This window comes from Mizuhopecten yessoensis, unplaced genomic scaffold (genome assembly GCF_002113885.1).
Source record: "Mizuhopecten yessoensis strain PY_sf001 unplaced genomic scaffold, ASM211388v2 scaffold2641, whole genome shotgun sequence".
In the NCBI taxonomy this organism is placed as follows: Eukaryota; Metazoa; Mollusca; class Bivalvia; order Pectinida; family Pectinidae; genus Mizuhopecten; species Mizuhopecten yessoensis.
Window position 1 is genome coordinate 123,300 of NW_018404647.1, and position 22,719 is coordinate 146,018.

The 22,719-nt window shown below is 33.6% G+C and overlaps 1 protein-coding gene across 1 annotated transcript; it reads right to left on the minus strand.

The window, feature by feature from the left end:
* Positions 1 to 1,273: 1,273 nt before the first annotated feature.
* LOC110446205 (arylsulfatase B-like) lies at positions 1,274 to 16,057 on the minus strand. Its single transcript, XM_021491240.1, has 14 exons — positions 15,782 to 16,057; positions 14,115 to 14,226; positions 13,292 to 13,343; positions 12,837 to 12,940; positions 12,230 to 12,336; positions 9,929 to 10,005; positions 9,431 to 9,532; positions 8,722 to 8,785; positions 8,083 to 8,180; positions 6,005 to 6,141; positions 5,358 to 5,416; positions 4,667 to 4,790; positions 4,049 to 4,194; positions 1,274 to 3,191 (listed from the first exon to the last, which is right to left on the minus strand). Exons 1-14 carry the CDS (start codon positions 15,879 to 15,881, stop codon positions 3,019 to 3,021), a joined length of 1,455 nt encoding a protein of 484 aa, XP_021346915.1. The 5' UTR covers positions 15,882 to 16,057; the 3' UTR covers positions 1,274 to 3,018.
* Between the last annotated feature and the right edge of the window lie 6,662 nt (positions 16,058 to 22,719).

The following is a 22,719-nucleotide window of genomic DNA, read 5'->3' on the forward strand; positions in this document are numbered from 1 at the left end:
ATGGAAAAATAACGACAATGTGTAATTTAATATTTACTTCGTGTCGACTTTCTCTTCTTTTTAAAAAGATGCTTACTTATTTCTTATTCACATTGATAATTAAGCACTCCGTCATTCTTTCGATGTCTTTGCTACAATGGGGCCTGTCATTTGGAGATGTATATTATGCTAATCAAAACACTTATTAGGCAGGATTTTCCTACTGGACAGGTTCTGTGTAGGGTGAGGTACTGTGCCCAAAAAGGAACGATTTAAAAAAAAAGATATTAATATTTCCTATAAAGTTTTTGGTAGACCATTTTTTTTAACTTCAATACATGCCTCTAGCATTCATTTAATGTATTTCTTGGGTATCAACAGCGCGTGTGTCTATTTATGGAGCTCATAAAAGTGAGTCAGATTAACATAGAATTTTAAGCTGGTGTAGTACCCAAAATGAAACACTTCATCACATGTCAGTCTATGAAATAACTGACATCATTTAAAATAATTGTCTTCATTTCAAAAAAGGTTTTGACAATTTCTGTCAAATTATTCTCATTTATTTTCTAAAATATTCGTTTGAACATATAATGTTCCATGTTTAGAAATATGATTGAATATTTCTGTTTTCGCATCGTACTGTTTCACGGGATACATTTTCATTTCATATAATTTTGATATTTTAATTGAGTTAATGAGCAATGTTTAAGAGGTAGGTTGATACTATCTGTTCGAAATGCATGAAACTATATAAATTTTGATTGAGAATACATACCATTCATTCTTATTGGAAAATAAAATTGTTGTGTCATATATGTCAAAAGTGTTCCATGTTTGGTACTGTTCCATTGTGGGTACCCTAACACTACATATAATGTTACGGTCGTTTTCACAACCCCTTATGTAACTTTGTTAGTGTCATCTCCCCTAAAAATACAGACCTTGTCACTGTACCTTAAACTACTGGTGACGTACTTTCCTAGATTTGATGAGAGTGGGAGTCAAACGTCGAGCTTGAACGATTCATTTCTGGAGCACTTGGATTCACCTCCGGATTGTCAAGAGTTCATCTGGTGTTTCTTTGGTCACTTTGTTGATGTAACTCGTTACGATATCGTCTCATATGTGGTCGCCTTTGTATGTTTTCAACGTTACATATGTGCCCACCATACTATACATAACAATTACATATACTGTTTTCCATGTCACCATTTCTACAGTAAATACATGTCAGCTGCATTAGTATGATTTTACGATTAAATAATAAAGAACGTAGCAATGTATTGTATGTCAATTTTTATTTTAAACACATCATTAATGAAAAATATAAACCCAAAAGTAAGAGAACATATGTTTGTTACCAAATCAGTTTTAAAAAGTTACAATGACAACTGAAAATCGCGATATATATATAGATATATATGATAGCGATTTTGTTATTCCATTAGCAAAACAAACATTTCTTATTTCAAACTTGAAACAGATTTGTAGATTTGTCATTTGTCCTTCTACAAAAAACAATTATACATGCAGTAGGAAAATGACAAAAGGACGATCTAAAGTGTACCCACTGGATTTGGTAATATTTTACTGTTTCATTGACTTAATTCAAAACATTTGTTGGACAAGCTCTATTACAGCAACCATAAAAATCGCAAAACTCCCGGGCATATATGATACACAGTGACATCTATTTAGATGATAAACTATAACATTCCCCTGGGGAAAGAATACGCCTGCTGTATCCCATTGCATAGTTCGTTGTATAGAAGTAACGCTCTTAGAGAAAAGTCTACTTAATAAACAAGAACAAAATAATGCACATAACGGCCAAACAAATATCAAATGAAAAACATCAGCAAAAATGCCAACTAGTCTAGTATACGCAGATCCTGGTCATCTGTTGGAATCATCTCCTACCTATGGATACACATACATTAGGTTCTAGACAATGTATACACTTACTGCTGATAACAAACTTGCCGTGACCATTTGGTATTAACGTCTTCGACAGTAAGACTGTTATTCGTTGTTTTTATGTTGTAGTTTGCACTCTTTTCAAAAAAACTAATGGGTAATGAACGATTTGCAGCGAGTTATTAAAGGTCACTAAAATTCCTATTTAATGCATTTTTACAGCTTTAATACTTTTCGTGAGATTAATTCAACCATCAGTGTGGTGTAAATTTGTATTCTGTAAACGAGTTATTTCAAATGTTTATCACAATAACACAACGACTGGCTTCAGCAAAGTTCAACAAAAATGTAAAATTTAATGAAATACATAGACAAACATCAAGAAATCAAAAATGTCTTGGGAAACCACCAAACTTTCCAATGGCTAACATGATGCATTTTTCAGTAAATTACTTTAGAGATTTATATTGCACTGTACATGTAATATAATTAAAACACTAATGGATAAAAAAACAATTTTACATATCAGCCATTACCGTATAGCAAGGATATTAAACGTTTGGCAAATACATCTTTGATAATCTAATCAAAGTCTTGTAGACATTTGATGCAGACGGTGTAAATACTTTTGGGCATTATTAGGATATTATACAAAGTAGTATACGTAAATTCGCCTTATATAGGTTTAGCTAATCGTCAATATTTCTATTTATCAAAAAACGCAAAACGTAAATATTTTTTCCAGTATGGTCCAGCTATCCTTTTAAAGTTACGAGTTTACAATGACAATGTTGACAGAAATGTAAATAAATAATATATCTGTTAGCCTTTGTACTTCGCCAACTGTCAAAAACGCCACATAAAATGTATATATTTATCCTCGTCGCATAAGTCCTGGTTCCTTCTTAGTGATATATCCGTTGTAGTTATGTTACGAGTATGTATTATCAAACACTGCTCCTCTTACGTGTATTAAATATACTGTTTCAGAGGTCATTCATAGCATCGTAGACTTATCGGACCACAACGAATCATATCAATAATTCATGAACACTGTTAACGCTATTACCTCTTTACGATATAAAATATATCAGAAAGTACATAAACTATAAATCAATGTCAGCACCATCCTGGAGTCCAAAATCCATTATAGTTCTTAGGGTTGGCCGCTGACGTTGCTGCTGGGTAGTTAGCCGGGACCATCTGTTTGTGGTACTCCTCCATCCTCGTCCGAAGTTTCTCAACAACGTCCGGCAGTTTGTTCGATAGATCAATATGTTCGTTTGGATCATCTGTTACCAAAAACACGTCAATTGAAACTACAGCATTAAGACAATTATTTTATTAAGATAAAGAATTTTCGACAATATTTAAATACCGGTTATTACAGGGTTGTAATAAGTGTAAACGAGATACATGGTTACTTTATTGTATTTATTAAAATTGTCAACAGTATGCAATTGAAATGGAAACTTCTTTTTTTCAAAAACAAATCTTAATATAACATGGGGTTTTGTAATATATGTGACGGATTACAATGTAATGTATTGTCAGATCAGAGACAATATTATTTCCGGATATTTGCTTATGGTTACAACTTTTCAGGAGAAAGAATATAATAATGATTTATGAAATGTATTTAACACATGATGACCTCGTGTTTGGTAAATAGACCGCGCACTATTTTGAATGGGCTACTTACCATAATGCTGTTGTTTTTTGCTATAACCTGGTCAGATTTGCTTAAAATTTTATCAATGGTGTTGTTCGGTAAAAATCGGTATGTAGGCATCAAAGATGTAACAAACCAACGCTTTTTCTATCATCACTTTATATCTAGTCAAAAAGAAAATCTTCTGTTTTGAAAGCACTGAATGGAAAGTACCGTTCTGATCGATCAATACCAACTATCATTTCTTCACTCTATGACAGATATCATTTTTGATATTTATTACAGTATGAAAGATATACGTTTTATAAAATGATCAATAAATTACATACTCATGTTTTCAAAGAGCATGTAACATGGTAAGAATATGTTTGTAAATTAACATTGGTAAATGCGAAGACATAACACGTTAAGCATTTTGCATGGTTATTGAATTAGGTGTAATTTAAAAAATATCGAAAAGTATGTAGCAAATGTCACCTTTAAGATTGAACAGCTGTGTTGTATTATCCTGACTGCCATCGTAGGGTGTTTCTTTGACATGGACGTCACCCTTGTATGTGGGAGGAGGATACCAGCCTGGATACAGACCGGGGTAGCCAACAATCAGCTTATAATCTCCCATACTGTCAAAAAAATAGCAAATTATAAAATGATAATCAATTGTTTACTTAGAGTGCATACACTCAGGTATCGTTTGCATGTCATATAAACCTTACACAGGCTAGAGTGCACCGAATTATATAATGAACACATCTTACCTGGGTTTGAACAGTTGTATGCGATCTATGTGCATTTCAGCGTATCCTAACATGCGACACCAATATCTTCTATTTTCGTACATTTGTACTTAACATAAAAAGCCATCACTAATCAACTGAAATATTTAGTATCATGAGCAATTTACATGATTTAAAAAGAAAATGTCTGACTTGTTTACTGGTTAATTTAAACCTAATGCTATCAAATGAACAATCAACCAATCTTACATAGCAAACAGTTTGGCTCCTGCTTAAACAGCACAATAGTCGTCTACAGCCATGACAACAATAGACTGATACATATTTTGACTAATAAATCTCTAACAGAGCTTCTCACCGAATTGCTGCATGGCCTGTCTCATACGGAGCTAGGTCGTCCAGGTTGTAGATAAACTCCGTCCGGTCAGACGGACCACCAGTCCGGATATTGTCCCACTGGTTAATGCCATCAATGTCCTTTTCTGAAGTTACAAGGAAATATTTATTTCAGCCGATTTCGTGTTGAACAAATAAATTAAAAAACGTCCGTCTATAGAACAGATTGAGCAAATAGCAATCTAACCAGGGCTTCGATAAACTCTCGAGAGTATTTTAAATTGCAATACCCTAGCTGCAGTACTTCGTCAATAACTGAACTAAACGCAAACACTTTACTTAGACAAGAGGTCGACGTGAAAGTCGGTGTTACAAAATGCTGTAAAACACGCTGTATTTATCAAATCGTTCATGCATTGGAAGTTACGTAACATTGGTTGCCGTACTTAATCCATAGCTGGCTTAAAAGCAAAGATTTAACCTGTTTGACATACATGCATGTGTACGGCAGGCAACGGTCAGCTTAATGACTCGCTCTACTTCGTGCGTTGCGTAAAATAGTTTTAAGAGACAATTTAAGACACCATGGTGTACTTAACGTAGCCTATACTACACCATATGACAGACGAGAGTGGACATTCCTACATGAAATTAAGGACACGTATAGTGGCATGAAAAGACGTTTAAGCATCACAACAGGTCGGGTACGTTACCAGGCACTCCCCCAGCAGCTGCTACTAACGTTGGACTCCAGTCAACAGCGTGAATCATCCTGAAATGCAATAACATTACCAATATATTAACGGCTATAATTTGTATTTATGTAACAATGAAAAACATTTAAATGGGTTATTATTTGTAATATAGGCATTAGTATCCTCTTTTGCATTAAATTGGGCTGAACATTTCAGGAACAGTACAACTTGAAATGCAACTGTGTATCTCAACCTTGAGGACGGGTCTATTTTCAAAAAATAGTGGGGTCATAGAACTTACCATATTTATCTTCTACTTATCTTTCATTTGTTTTTCATTTTGGATATTGATAGAAATTAAGAACATTCTGAAAATCGGCAAGAACCAATCTTTATGACATAGCTTAATGATACATTCTTCACAAATAAGTACATTCATATTTTCAAGCCTGACATTAATTGAATATAAATTCTAGAAAATATTTAATGAAAATGCCGGATTATTGCTCCCTAGTATTTTTGGATCGGTCATGTGGTAATGTTAACACAAAACTTGTTAAAAAGTTGCTAAAACGTACACTTTCTACATATTACACAGCTATGAATACTTACAACAGCTATGTAATATACAGCAAATCCTGTAATAGATGTCATTAGTTATATACCCTTCATACGTGTATCCCGTCTTCTGGAGGCCGTCACCGTGTACGAATGACGTCGCCCTGGTACCGCCTTCGTATATCGTTATCTTGGAGCCTCGCAGTGGGAAATTGTTACCAAACTCGGTGGGCCAACCGCCATTCTAGAACAAAATAAAACATAAAAGTATGCTGAAGTTGCAGTCAAACGCTTTTGATAGACGACATTGAAATACCCGTCCAACGAATGTTAATATTTGTTTAATCCCACAACAGAATCCAAACGGACATGTAGCAATATTGAGCAACAAAATCCTACTGGAATCTTACAAAGTTATAAAAGAGCAAAATATTTATGTGTCGTAATCTATCTCATCCTATGGTATAGGGTATAGATATAGTCATATTTTAAATATTTTGTCATTAAAAACTCGAGCTACAAAATTGATTTCATATATGAAATGTAAACTTGAAACTACTTAATTCAAATCATTTGTATTTCTCTTCTTTTTGTCACGTTACTCTGCGATGTGAAGGATATGGCCACTTGGAATCAGAGGTCAAGCTTTGTTGACCTTTCATTAAATAACTGGAGGAACTAGAACGCTGACAGGTCAGTAAGGGCCCCGTCTTGCGGCAATTATATCCCCCATAATCATCAAGAAGCAATCTGCCCATATAGCTGAGCTTGACGTTTGACATTTGACAAAAAGAATCGCAAGGAAGCAAAATACCCATTTTACATGTACTATGATGTGATGTGTTTCCTTCCACCTCCATACTTGCTGGGCTAACAGAAATGTAATTACCGGTGCAATACTCATTTGTTTGCTTTAATTTGTTTAATTTCACCTTATATACCTTCTACATCAAGAGCCAGGATCAAAGTCAGAGATCCACTTTGTCTTTGACCTTTCGACCCAAATGACCTTAACCATTAACCCAGTTACCCTGATCTTTGGTCAGTTGACTTATTCTTTAATTCCGACCAACTTTGCTTCTTAATATCATAACAAAATGTTCATCAGTGGAAAATACAAAACTTCACCTTGACCCTTTGGACCCAGTAACCTTGAACTAAGGTCAGTTGATTTTGTGTTAAGTTCTGAACAACATTGCTTCATAATGTCATAATAAAATGTTCATCAGGGAAAAGGTACAAAATGTTAACCTTGACCTTTGACCAAGTCACCTTGACCTTTGGTCAATTGACTCCTTGTTAAATTCTGAGCAACATTGCTTCAAAGTGTCATAGTGAAATGTTCACCAGTGAAAAGATACAAAATTTAACATTGACCTTTGACCCAATGACCTTGACCTTTGGTCAGTTGACTCGTTGATTAATTCTGATCAACTTTGCTTCATCATGTCATAACAAAATGTTCATCAGTAAAAAGATGCAAAATTTGACCTTGACCTTTGAATTTCATGATCTGACCTTTGACCTAAACTTTTTACCTCAGTGTGTCTCTTTGTTTAATTCCGAACAACTTTGCTTCATAATGTCATAGCGAAATGTTCACTAGTGAAAAGCTACAAAATTTGACCTTGACCCCCTAACCCGATGACCTTGACCTTTGGTCAGTTGAATCCTTGTTTAATTCTGATCAACTTTGCTTCATAATATCATAACAAAATGTTCATCAGTGAAAAGATGTAAAATTTGACCTTGATCTTTGAACCTTATGACCTTGACCTTTGACCTTGACTTTTTACCTCAGTGTGTTTTTTTATAAACTGAACATCTTGACCAAGTTTCATGTACATCAGTCAATAAATACTAAAGATATCAGCCAGGAACAAAATTTGTGGACGGACAGACAGACAGACAGACAGAGTGATTACTTTAGGGCACCCGTATCTCCGATACGGTGCCCTAATTATTAAAATCATATGTTTTCCAGAACTGATTATAGGTCGCCACACTAATTGGTTAGAGTAAAAGGCATCTGTAATATTTGACAAATGTCAGAAAATACTTTAGCAATACGCAGGTACACATGTAAGCCTCTTGCAGTCAATTTGAAGTGTCAGCAACTTGTTTTTTTAAGATGTTCAATATTTTCATGTCGGTGCATTTTATACATAAAAACATATGGACTTACGTCCGATGTAAACACAATCAGTGTATCGTCGTACATGCCATGCACCTTGAGAGCATTTGTCACGTTACCTATGACGTCATCCATTGCTGTAACCATGCCTACAGAAAACGATGAAAGTAAATATTTTTTGTCGAAAATATTTTATCATCTAACACGTTAATTCATGTGCTATTCTTGTTGAGTGTATTCTTAATCGTCATACATGTTTCATATCTGTGATAAATAACATATTACCGTTTCGAAAAAAAGAGGCATAAAAAAACGATGGAGGGGAGGGATTAATCATTCTTTCTGATAATTCAGGACAGTTCGTGTATTCAAATACTAGTTTTTTGCCGTAATCAGAAGCTTTTAGACTTGCTAAAGCATAGGATTTCGTTGTGACTTTATCAAATACAATGTAAATAATAGTTCATTTGGTTCGTCACTAACTTTCTCATAAATGAAAATAAATATTACAAACAGTTAGTGTTGAACTTTGTGTGAAAGGATGTTCGCAGCATAGTTATTATATCGACTACTCTTTGTTGGAATACAATGAAATACTTAACTTATCCGATAAGTACACTAAACAGTATACATTTCTGATATCGTATTGGTCTGAACTTGATATCACAATATACGAAAATATTGTCTCACCAGAAAATTTTCTTCTTCCTTCATTACGTATGTTTTTGTACATATTCTCGTACTCAATTGGTACCTGAAAGTCAATTACGTCATCATAAGTACATTATCTCTTTGGTATACACAACATAATGACTTCGCTTACAATGAAAATCTATATAGGTCCCAATATGTATCTTTAAATTACTAACGTTTAACTTGCTAGTTCTATCTACTGATCATTTCATGAAGTTTTACCACTTGTTTCTTAAGTTGTTTTTTTCTGAAATCTTTCTTTGAAACCAGGAACATAATTAACTCAAATCATATAAATGTGATGTAATCCTTTATAATATCTTTTCCTAAAAAGACGAGAAACGAATTTCGTGATATATATACTATGGCCGTTCAAAATTAGGAATGAAAACTTAGTTTTATATTGCTATTTGGCGAAAAGCCTCGTTATTGACTTTACTGATTCGGCACACTGTGGCCAAGTGAGTTGCTTTCAGTGGTTTAGAGTCGAGACACCGGTCATTTACACTCTTCCCTTGACAAAGGGACGTTTTCGAAAGATCGCAAAATAAGTTTTCGATTTCTGTCTGTTTTAAAAAAATAACTTAGCATTTATTTGCAGTTGAGAAATGTTAATATACATATATCATGAAGGTTAAAAACAGTAAGGACAAATAAACGTGGTAGATCACTCTATGTAGCAGTATGCCTTCTAGGTTTTAATTACCTCGATCGGTGAGTGAACAGACTGCAGAGGCATATACATGAAGAAGGGCTGACTTTTGTTGTGTTGTCCTATCACCTCCAATGCTCGAGCAGTATATTGAAACTGAAATAATTTCAGAGTAGTGACAATTATTAATGTAATCACTTATTTATTGAGATCTCCTGTATACACAGTCCACTGCATACTCATGTTGTTATCTGACATCACGGACAGTATGTGTTTATTTTGGGACAAATACATTATCGTGACACAGATAGAGTCATATGCGTGACATTAATTTAATTTCATACTTTCACCTATAATTGTTCTTTTTATGGATGCCATTGTTTCTGAAAAACGTTACTGGGGATTATCTTTTTATTTATGTTTCCCTTTAACTGTGAATCTCCAGTGATGTATGATTCACATTTGTACAGCCGGTAGTATAACTTATTTCAATTAAAACAGTCGTCATTAATGGATTGAATGTTATTGATTTTTAAAACACAATAAACATACCGTTGAGTAATCGCCTATGGCTCTTTTTTCAGTTTCCATGTTATTTCTGAAGTCGAAGCCAAGATTTCCGTCACGAACTAAAATTTGATGAGGACGAATGATTCTTAATTTATTTCATATACATTAAAACGTATCCAAGTTCTTATTAGTTGCTGTGGACGTGTGGTCTTAACAAGAGATCCCAGAGGGATCTTGGCGCCCACCTTTGTACCATCTTCATTAGTTCTTTGTCAGTTCGATCTTTTCTCTTCTTTCCTCTAATCTGTTTGATCGAGTCATATTAACAGTAAATGCACCTTGAGGTAACTTTTGATCTAAACTTAATACTGATGTGTATGAAAGCCAACCTTCAAAGTGAGTTTGTCATTTCACATATTTACTAGTACAGTACTTAATGTGAAAGAAATAGAATCGATCATTGCAATATGAGAAAGATCTGTTTAGTTCTTCTTTTAATCCATTTTGTTTTTATGATCAGTCTCAAAATATAACATACACAACGAGGGATCAAGGGGAACCTACATTTAAAATTTGAGAAAGATCCCTCCCGTACTTCCCGAGAAATAGCGATAACAAACTTTCACTATCAAAATCCAAGATGGCTGCCTGTCGGCCATGTTGTTTATCCGATCAGGTTCAAAAGTTGCCCTTCACAGCTAAGGACCATAGGAACCTACATATAAAATTTAAGAAAGATCCCTCTAGTTCTTCCGGAGAAATAGCGGTAACAAACCCACACTATCAAAATCCAAGATGGCTACCTGTCGGCCATGTTGTTTATCCGATCAATCTCAAAAGTTGCCCTGCACAGCTAAGGACCAAGGGGAACCTACATATAAAATTTGAGAAAGATCCCTCTGGTACTTCTTGAGAAATAGCGATAACAAACTTTCAATATCAAAATCCAAGATGGCTGCCTGTCGGCCATGTTGTTTATCCGATCAGTCTCAAAAATTGCCCAGCACAGCTCAGGCCCAAGGGGAACCTACATATAAAATTGGAGAAAGATCCCTCTGGTACTTCTTGAGAAATAGCGATAACAAACTTTCAATATCAAAATCCGAGATGGCTGCCTGTCGGCCATGTTGTTTATCTGATCAGTCTCAAAAGTTGCCCAGCACAGCTCAGGACCAAGGGGGGCACCTACATATAAAATTTGAGAAAGATCCCTCTGGGATTTCTTGAGAAATAGCGATAACAAACTTTCAATATCAAAATCCAAGATGGCTGCCTGTCAGCCATGTTGTTTATCCGATCAGTCTCTAAAATTGCCCTGCACAGCTTAGGACCAAGGGGAACCTACATATAAAATTGGAGAAAGACCCCTCTGGTACTTCTTGAGAAATAGCGATAACAAACTTTCCATATCAAAATCCAAGATGGCTGCCTGTCGGCCATGTTGTTTATCTGATCAGTCTCAAAAGTTGCCCAGCACAGCTCAGGACCAAGGGGGGAACCTACATATAAAATTTGAGAAAGATCCCTCTGGTATTTCTTGAGAAATAGCGATAACAAACATTCAATATCAAAATCCGAGATGGCTGCCTGTCGGCCCCCTTGTTTATCCGATCAGTCTCAAAAGTTGCCCAGCACAGCTCAGGACCAAGGGGAACTTACATATAAAATTTGCGAAAGATCCCTCTGGTATTTCTTGAGAAATAACGATAACAAACTTTCACTATTAAAATCCAAGATGGCTGCCTGTCAGCCATGTTGTTTATCCGATCAGTCTCAAAAGTTGCCCAGCACATCTCAGGACCAAGGGGGGAACCTACATATAAAATTGGAGAAAGATCCCTCTGGTACTTCTTGAGAAATACCGATAAAAAATAATTGTTTACGGACGGACGACGGACGACGGACAACGGACGGACGACAGACCACGGTCGCAGGGTGATTTGAATAGCCCACCATCAGATGATGGTGGGCTAAAAAGATGAATAAATCTTCCTTTACTGATATTAAGATAAACGAAACGCAAATAGCATATAACGATGTTGAATATATTAATTTCCAAGACCTTTCTAGATAAATGCGAATTCCGATTTAAAAAAGAAAATTTGTTAAATAATGCTGACACAAAGTATTGATTTGAGACAAAATGAAACATTAAAACACATTATTGAAAATGGCATTAATAAGTAAATGTTAAAAACCTATTCCACTGAAACTTTTATCTGTATATTATAAACAAATTAAACCTTGAAATTTCTGCGACACTTCAGTCATCGACCTTTGAAACATGTTTTGCTGCTTTAATTCCATTGAAAACTGAACAAAAACATATTTATTAATACATACCGTTTGTCTTTTTGTAGTAATCTTCGTGGCTAGTGTAGTAACCGTAAAAAGTGTCGAACCCGCGGTAGGTAGGTGTACACTGCCACTTACAGAACCCGAGGTGCCATCTACAACGTCAATCAACATGTAACACTGTCCATAGGTCTCACACTTTAGGGCACTGCACTGATAAGTTTAACGTATTGTATCAATCAACTTATGCCATTATCAACTATTAGAACATGATTTACATGAAAGCATGGTATGTTGAGATTAAAGCATCACAAACGATTTTCCAATGCTTGCTTCTCGTTTAAATATAAATAGGGTTTAATATGGAATTAACAACATCAAACAGACGGTACCAAAGCCGCCATTAACCTCTTTCAACGTGAATTGATGACGTCATTACGTTGTTTATGTTTTTGTCACAGTCAGTTTTACTACACATTGACCCCCTAAAAACATTTCATAATCAACATAAGATTCTTACGCTTATTTTCTGTGCTGTTCTAGTTGTTAATTGGTCCTCAAACAATTATGTAGTACGTATAACACTTTATGTATGACAATGATCTACTGAAACGATTTCTTACTTTTCAAAACTTGTTTGTTTGAAGTCACTTACTTTCCTATCATATGTGTGGAATAACCAAGTTTCTTGAGCTGTTTTGGCAGGAATGTGAGATTGGTTGGTGAGCACACCTTTTGATCTGGCCAAATCACCAAATGCTGTAAACATCAAACGTATCCGCTCATTCCTCAGTTAACCCTGCCAGACCTTAAAAAACATTTTCTAAGCTTATATTTTTTGCCGTTTTCGTATTTTGTATCTGTTATGCATGCATAACTTTTGGCAAAACATCATTTCTGATTACCTTTTTTTTGTCTGTAGTGATATTTTCAGATTTATATCTAATAAGGTTTTTTTATCCTGGATTGCATGACACGATTAAGCTAATGGTATTCATAGAAACTAAAATATTGCAGTACGATTACGCTGATACAGAAATTGTGATGCTGTATTCTATAATATATATTATAAATTCTCATCATTATTATATAACATCAAAACAATCTCACCTGCAGACCAGTTTTGAAAGGATACACCCCTGTCATGAAAGCACTTCGTGATCTACAAAATAAAAAATGCTTATAAATCTTATATGAATAATGTCAATAAACAAGCATTGCAATGTCTATAAACAAGCATTACAATGCCATAAAGGGTTAATTAGGAATTAAAACATTAATATAACTGGTAAACAAACCATGTACAAGACATAACTTTATCTCTGAACCAAACTCAAAGAAGAAAAACCACAATAGGAGATTTTATGTTACTTCTGTTGGCCGATAAATGTTTGTGGCTAACATAATAAAACATGTATCGGTAGCTTCAAATATAAACTAACAATGTATGACATATATAAGGTAAGGTAACAATGCAAATCTTGTGTTTTGAAACATAGTTAAAATTCATTAATCCGTCTTTGCATATTGCAGAGTTATCTTCTCTTGGGAGCAGGTATTGATTGTTACGTCACTTGTTTGTGAGAGTAACGTCATCAATTTTTGAGAAAACGACGTAATTTTCTCACCCAAACCAATGACGTAACAATCAATACCTGCTCCAAAGAGAAGATAACTCTGCAATACGCAAAGACGGAATAAAGCAATTGACAACTGAAACAGGACAACATAAACCACTATGTTAAACGGTTTAAGAGCTCATTTATCATCTGTATCGTTACGTATTTAGTAGCATGTAGTTAATATTGAGACAAATATAATGTCAACAAAGTTAAAACGTTATCAATTAAAAACATGATTGGGAAACAGACATTATGTCAAAAGTACGAGAACATGTCCCATGTGTAGACAACACACACACTACAATACTTACGGCGAACACACGGGTTGTACATAAGCACGATCCAGTATGACCCCCTCCTTAGCCAATTTGTCAATGTTGGGGGACGAAATGTTAGGGTTACGAAATCCTACGTCATTCCAACCTGGAAAAGTACATTTCGATGTTCGCCAATGTTTTATGATTATCACGCTACATGTGCTTTATTTAGAGAGACTATAATGTAATATACAATCGCATTGTTCTTTTTCAAAACATTTTAATTGCATTCATCTAAATCGAGTCCTCATCCACTATAACAATAGAAATCACAATTCCCCAAAAATATGTTTTCTTTTACTCAATTTTCTATTATTTTTAACAAACTGTGTGTAAAATGTATTAGCCTTTAGATTCACAATCATCATCGACAACTATACTCGTTACTTGATAATACAGATAATTCAGAAACTCAGCAATGTACGTAATATATATTCAAGTGTTGTATCTTGCTTTTGACGACTTCCAGGCGCGATGAATTGGATTGGTCTTGACAGAAATTATATTAACTTCGAAGACAGTTCGTATCGAATTTGTCTTGAGATCTGCCATCAGTCTGACGACTGTTTAACAAACAACCAGTTACTGTCCTCCAATGAGTAGCTGCCCGTCATCATATCACTACAGTTGCTGCAAGGACGTTAGACCCCAAACAAATCATAGCACAGCTAGGTTACATGTACGATACATTGAGTACAGTTTTTCATCAAAATGATTTGTTTTCATGGTTTTATTGTTGTGCTTTATTTGTAATAATTTAATTGATGTAACAAGTTTATAAATAAATGATATAATTACCCAATTCCACATATTTGGAATAGACAATTTATGGCAATTTTAGACAGCTCTAATCAATGTACTCATTTAAGACTATGATAAACTGTTTCTTGAGAAAAACCTTTAATTATTATCGGTTTACTGTTCGTCACTTTGTTTTCGCGTGTACTTATTTTCGCGATTACTTCCTTCAATCACATATAAGAGAAGAATTCGCGAAAGGAACAAAACATCGATGTACGTTCCCAATTCAATTATGTTTGCATAGAAATTTGCGAGGTAATTTAATAGATGGTCGTCAGTCCTCTAGCTATAACTCGAAAATTAATATTTCGCGATACTTTTAAAGTGATTTGAAGTACACAAGACAGCGGGAGCTTGGAATACAAACATTGTACCTGGTACAGCTATCTCACGTTTTGAGCTGTCAACACATACTTTCTAAATAGGACAGATATGTGATTGACATACGTTCTACAACACGTGACTTACACATTTGTACATCAGAGCTGAAGAAGGGATATCGATTAGTCTGGAGCAGGATAAACATATACACTGTGTAACACACTTACAGAAAAAAAACATTTTAAAAAATCGTCTTTTTATTGTGTGCACTGATATTGATTCATGTGTGTTGGGACACTGAACCCCTATATACTTATACAAACTAGCATAGTGTAAACTATATAGCCGGGTGTAACTATACCACACTCTGTATATAACTGCCATGTTTACATTGTGAATACACAGGCACATTAACTAACGAGTTGTACTATTTTAAAGCTCTATATGTAGGTTGAGGTTGTGATTCACAAGCAATTGTAACACTAGAGTATACACATACATAATACTCGGTATACAAACATTGATGTACATATACTTACCGAAGTCGTCTGCTACTATAAATAGTATGTGTCTCGATTTGGCATGTACCACCTTAAGCATGCAGAAAACAAACAGGACATTCTGTAAACGAATCTTCATTTTGTCTGGGTTCTCTAGGCGAAAAACACTCGATATTTAACGTACAGCTGGCTCTTGAAAAACACCGCAAAACCTTATGACTTCAGCAGTTCGACCTTGTGCAGCCAGGTATAACGCGCGTTTTCTAATGGCGTCTATTCTATTTTTGCATAATGACGGCGAATGCTATATTTTCAATGTCTTCCGTACATTTAGTTGACCTCGTTTTAGATGTATTCCGCCAATGTTGACTATAATAAACAAGAATGATATCGATTTTAAAGGAAATGCAGAAAGTTAAATCAAAGACTGTACAGTAAAGAAGTTATAAACATTGTTGAATATACACACGTTTATACGCAGCAAATAGTCTTGATTATTTCTGTCAAACATGTTTGTTGGAATAAAGAGAAAATGCATCGAAAAAGTTTAAATAAGCAATTTTGAAGAAGGGTACATTTTTGTAATTAACATATTTCCAGGTATTTGTATACGACAAAATAAGTATTGAATGTTATAAAACAATTGTGAAATAAGACTCAATTTATAGCTTTACGTGTAAATACTTTTTTGTTTTGTTTTGTTTTTTATACATAACTGATTAAACGGAAGTACCGTGTATTACTCAGTTGACCGGTCACCATACGATAAAAGTTTGGCACACTTTTGTTATGTTAATATCGCTAAGTGAATTTTCATGGTAATTTCCTCATTACATTTTATAGTTCAAAATACTTATTTTATTACCTAAATGTGATCTCAGAGTTATTTAAAATGACCTCATTCCTAAATAAATGTATCAATCATAATCAAATTTCCGGCTTTTTCTCCCCAAGTCCTTTTTGTTCAAATATATCACACAAGGCCACCCATGCCGACTGTACACACCCGTATGTGCTGGTGCTGTTGAAACCAAGGTTATAAAACTGTCCTAATGTAATATGACTTAATGATCGAGTTACTGGCGAATATAACAAGTTGATTTATATATGCTTAACGACACAACTATGACAAATCCTTGTTCATCGTTGGATCGTTAAGTTCCATTACCACTTGTGTAAATTATCCCCCGACGGTTTAGTTTTTATGTTGTTTGGGGTTAACATCCTTGCAACACCCAGGGTCATACATATATGAGGACGACGATAGCTAAGGCTAAGGCATGTCTCATTATGGAGTATACTGGTAAAAAAATCGAACCATATGAAAACCAGTGGACGCGAATTCAGAGTTAGAGTGGCACGTGGCTATTAAAATTTCATCCCGATAAACGTAAACCCATGTGATATGCACAGGGTTACCTCCATGTATACCAGCTATATAAAATCATCTGTTTACGATGTTTGATAGTTGTCGGAGTCCGTCAATATCGGCAGTATTTTTCATTTGTCAATTAATCGAATATCCTGGATGATGACATTAGGAACTACTCACATGGCTATTTTGGAAATGAGGTTGAAATCTGCCTGGCAGTTTAGGCGAGCCTCCTATGAATGATAGCCAATCTAATTGCATAACTTTTGATCCCCGCTGGCTCAGGATGCAAACCAAAATCCGGTTATAGTCTGACCAACAGATATAGAAGAAGTCGTTTAAAGCAAATTTTCCCAATCAGCCCTGCCTCTCAACCCAAAAAGGATAAGCTTTTGTATATGCATAACATTTTATCCGTATGGGCTGAACATGCAAACATTGGTTGAAATCTGCCCAGTAATTTGGAACTAGCTGTCATTAAGAGCAAATCAGCCATTTTTAGTCTTCACAGCGTATTGTATGTTGTTTCTGTGGTAGTGCGAAATATAAAAACACATAATAGTATAGATAACACGCGTCTAATGTTGTAAAAAGGGTAATTAAGTGAATAGCGATGTATCAACAAAACCTTAATTCGAAATCGATGAAATTTTGGCAAATTATGAGATTAACATGAAGACCCTTAAAAAGTACACGGAGAATAAGACCAGATACTCCGAAAGGGTAAGCGTTCTCTGCTTCATCAACGACACTCGCCATGTAAATGTATATACAATCTAAGTAATCCCACGTATTTATAATAGGAACTGGGGCAGTAATAACAAAATGACAAGGTACACTATTGAAAATGATATAAAACACTGACCTTCATATCACACAAAGAAATACCACATTTCTCAACGAGATTATGGTGGCGATCATTAAAGTTGTACATAGTCGTCATCTACCTTCATCTTTGGACATCCTTTAGTGTAAGTCTTAAGGTCAGTAGCCGATACCTATCCTGGTGTTATGATATTTGGAGCAAGCTCTTAAATTGTGAATACACTGCGACATGTAAACAACGTAGCTTGGAGTGCATGGATGTTACTATCAAGAAAGGTAAAGTACATGCTCGGAAAATCGAAATAGTCCCGCTAATTGTACAGCTCTGTATAACCGTCCCTGCTGTTGATGTTGTAAGTTAAGATATTTAGTGTCATTGATTTCAAGCTCTGGATGGTATATGCAATCGACATGGTCGATGGGTTTCTAGTTTTTAAAGACAGTACATCATCGATATATGTGAATGTGAAATTGAATGACTGTGCCAGGTTTTTAACGGAATTTGAAAGTACTTGTATACACCTACGGTAGAGACCATGTGTATGAGGGTGTATAATAAAGCACATACAGTAAATACCATGCATCAGTAGTAGAGTACAATGTACGAAAATATATAGGTACACCAGGTACGGCAGATACAAAGTGTCTTTGAATGTATATCATGTAGATACAAAGTGTCTTTGAACGTATATTAAAGAACTACCGGAAGATATATTTTTTATAAGAAGGCAATTATATTACATATTGTTTAGCATCTAAAGTTGTTTAAAGTAGCAATCGTAATAGGTATTAACAAATATAGAAACAACTGCATGAATATTTGAATATTAATTTGATTTATTGTTGTGCTAAACATTTGGTTTCATTAACCATTTTATGGTACTCCTTTATACATGTAATGTCACAATACCTGCAACGACACATACCAAAACACAACACATGATGAACCAAAACCTAGAAACAGGGTTCTGTAAAATTTTAGCATTTCATAAGGGTGTTCGGTTGCACAGTAGATAGTGCCCTAACGTTTTACCAAAGACAGCTTGCCGAGATCCCCTGGTCGAACATGAAAGGTATGAAGTCACCTGCCCGAACACAAAGGTTTTCTCCAAATATTCTTGTTTCATTCTAATAAAAATCCCCCATGCTACCATCTGAGCAAACAACAGTGATTGTTATAATTTTATAAAACCTTGTCTCATTATTGTATTTAAATAAATTAAGGTTAAATAAAAAGCATTATTGCATCTTAACAAGTATTAAATATTTTTGGATAAGCTGTAAGTACCTTTATCTAACAAACTAGGCGCTTCCCATAAATGCATCCTTCATGTCTGAAGTATATTTTGGAAATGAAAGCTGAGTATAGTATACACAATCAGCAAAAATACAACTGTATATTGGAACTGACAAGTTATAAAGCTATGATATATGTTGTTGTTATATTTGTATAGGAAACAGCATATTTACACACAAAAATGATAGTAAGAAAAGAAGAAAAAAATAAAGCATGAATAACAAATCAAAACTTCATTCATACTGAATACTATCGGATTGTCTTTCATCGAGATACAATGAATAAGATCTGTCACCTCAAACCAGATTATTTCTTTCTAAGGCAAAAGAAATTTAACATCAAATGCTCCAACTATACCACAAATATATAATATATATTGCAATACCCTTCCATACTTCGACTACTATGATATACACTGTACCTCCAATAATCACCATTAATTTACAATGAATATTCATTTATCATACTTCTAGATATAACATGATATTACAATCACATTAACGTACACCATACTAGCATGTCCTATTGGTAACAATTAGCATCAACACGAAGTGATATTATAGCAGCAAGAAAACGTCTACATACAGATATAGATTGGACCTTTGAGCTATGGCTGTAGTAATATCATATGTTAAGTCATTACCATATAAATGCAAATGCATAACATTGGCTGTACTTACATGTAAAGTCAATCAAACGTAAGGTTAACACCTTATGTCAGTACATTGTAATGTCTTTATCATATAATGATATGGACTAGTGTAAGAACACTGTGAAGTCATTACCATAAGATGATGATAACACGTTATGTTAACACCTAAAATCAGTACATATAATGTCAATACCATGTGATGTTAACAAATGATATTAGTACATTGCAATGTCAACATACCGTAATATTAAAGCAGTGAGAAAATTTCTACATATTGATATGGATTGGACCTTTGAGCAATGGTTCTCACTGCTAGCAATGTTAAATCCTGTTAAGTTAATACCGTGTTAAATGTCAGAACATTTGTGAACTTTAATAAACTGTAAAGCAAATTACATAATGTCAACAACAAGTCACGTCCGTATATTGTAATGTCAGTAACATTTGATGTCAATAACAAGTCATGTTCGTATATTGTAATGTCAGTAACATATAATGTCAATAACAAGACATGTCCGTATATTGTAATGTCAGTAACATATAATGTCAATAACAAGTCATGTCCGTATATTGTAATGTCAGCAACATATAATGTCAATAACAAGTCATGTCCGTATATTGTAATGTCAGCAACATATAATGTCAATAACAAGTCATGTCCGTATATTGTAATGTCAGCAACATATAATGTCAATAACAAGTCATGTCCGTATATTGTAACGTCAGTAACATATAATGTCAATAACAAGTCATGTCCGTATATTGTAATGTCAGCAACATATAATGTCAATAACAAGTCATGTCCGTATATTGTAATGTCATTAACATAAAATGTATATAATGTCTGTATAATCTTATGTCAGTGATATATAATGTTAGAACATTGTTATGTCAGTGATATATAATGTTAGAACATTGTAATGTCAGTGATATATAATGTTAGAACATTGTAATGTCAGTGATATATAATGTTAGAACATTGTAATGTCAGTGATATATAATGTTAGAACATTGTTATGTCAGTAACATATAATGTCAGTACAATGTAATGTTATTAATATTTAATGTCAGTCCATTGTAATGTTATTAATAGATAATGTCAGTACAATGTAATGTCAGTAACATATAATGTCAGTTCAATCTTATGTCAGTGATATGGAATGTCAGTACAATGGATTGTTATTAATATTTAATGTCAGTACATTGTAATGTCATCAATATGTAATGTCAGTACAATCTAATGTCAGTACATTGTAATTAATGTTATTAATATATAATGATAGAACATTGTAATGTTATTAACGTATAATGTCAGTACAATGTAATGTTATTAATATATAATGTCAGTACAATGTAATGTTATTAATGTATAGTGTCAGTCCATTGTAATGTTTTTAATGTATAATGTCAGTACAATGTAATGTTATTAATATATAATGTTAGAACATTGTAATATTATTAATATATTATGTCAGTACATTGTAATGTTATTAACGTATAATGTCAGTACATTGTAATGTTATTAATATATAGTGTCAGTCCATTGTAATGTTTTTAATATATAATGTTAGAACATTGTAATATTATTTATATATTATGTCAGTACATTGTAATTTTATTAATGTATAATGTCAGTACAATGTAATGTTATTAATGTATAATGTCAGTAACATATAATGTCAGTACAATGTAATGTCAGTACAATGAAATGGCAATACAATCTTATGTCAGTGATATGGAATGTCAGTACAATGTATTGTTATTAATATTTAATGTTAGAACAATGTAATGTCATCAATATATAATGTCAGTACATTGTAATGTCAGTAATGTGTAATGTCAACAACATGTAATTTTAAAAACAAACAATTTAAATAGCAAACATACAACATATGAAATTTACCTGGAAGCACAATTTTCTGAATCTTGGATATTTAAGAAAAAGTATTCAGTTTAAAACAACACTGATACAAAATAGAATAAAATATGACTAAGATAAATGTAATAAATTACAATTCAAGGGAAACATTTTACTGAATAAATTACAAAATCACACCGTGGTTCTGGAGTTCTTCAAAAAAACCTAAAGAAAATGATAATGAAAACATGACAAATGGATATTTAAAACATACAAGTTACAAAAAAATTAAAACAAGTTAGTTTAAACTTTTCTTACTCTTACAAGGTAAGATTTAACCATGTAAATTAGAATGATGGCAGACATTATTTTTTTTTTTTTAAAACAATACATCTTAAAAACAATGGTTAACAAAACAAACAAACAAACAAAAAGATTATGAGAGTAAAATATCTACAAATAAGTAACTTGATTTTAAATATCACAGAGGAATGATACATGTGACTTAAATCTACACAAAACCAAGCACCAGGGACATGGTATAACACAGACCATTTATTTTTCCATCCCATTACATCATATTGATTCCGGTACTAAAATAATATATGCCAACAAAATCTGCCAAATTAAACTTCTGCCCTTCGATGATCAATCTATATTTGCTCAGTGGCAATTCTGCATTTCACATGGAATAACATTTACATTGTAAATTTGCTGTAAACATATTTTTGTGTAATGATAAATTCACCCCCATTACTGAGGACAAAAGATGGGAAGTTTTAACTGTGGCAGAAATGTCTTAGTACACAATACAGCCTAAAACCACAGATTATCAGTGAAGTTACAATAGAATGTTTGGAAATCTCTGTTTTAAAATTAATTAATTTTCAAATTTTAACAAAAACATGTTTTTTTTTTTCTTTTTCAATTAGTTAATGTTATATTGTAGAGTAAGATAGGAATGACGAACAAC

Coding starts and splice junctions, on each gene's coding strand:
- LOC110446205 (XM_021491240.1), bottom strand. CDS start 15,881: ATGAAGATTCGTTTACAGAATGTCCTGTTTGTTTTCTGCATGCTTAAG. Junction 12,337..12,836: donor TCCACACATATGATAGGAAA/GTAAGTGACTTC, acceptor TTGACGTTGTAG/ATGGCACCTCGGGTTCTGTA. Junction 4,195..4,666: donor ACAGGCCATGCAGCAATTCG/GTGAGAAGCTCT, acceptor TTTTTTTGACAG/TATGGGAGATTATAAGCTGA.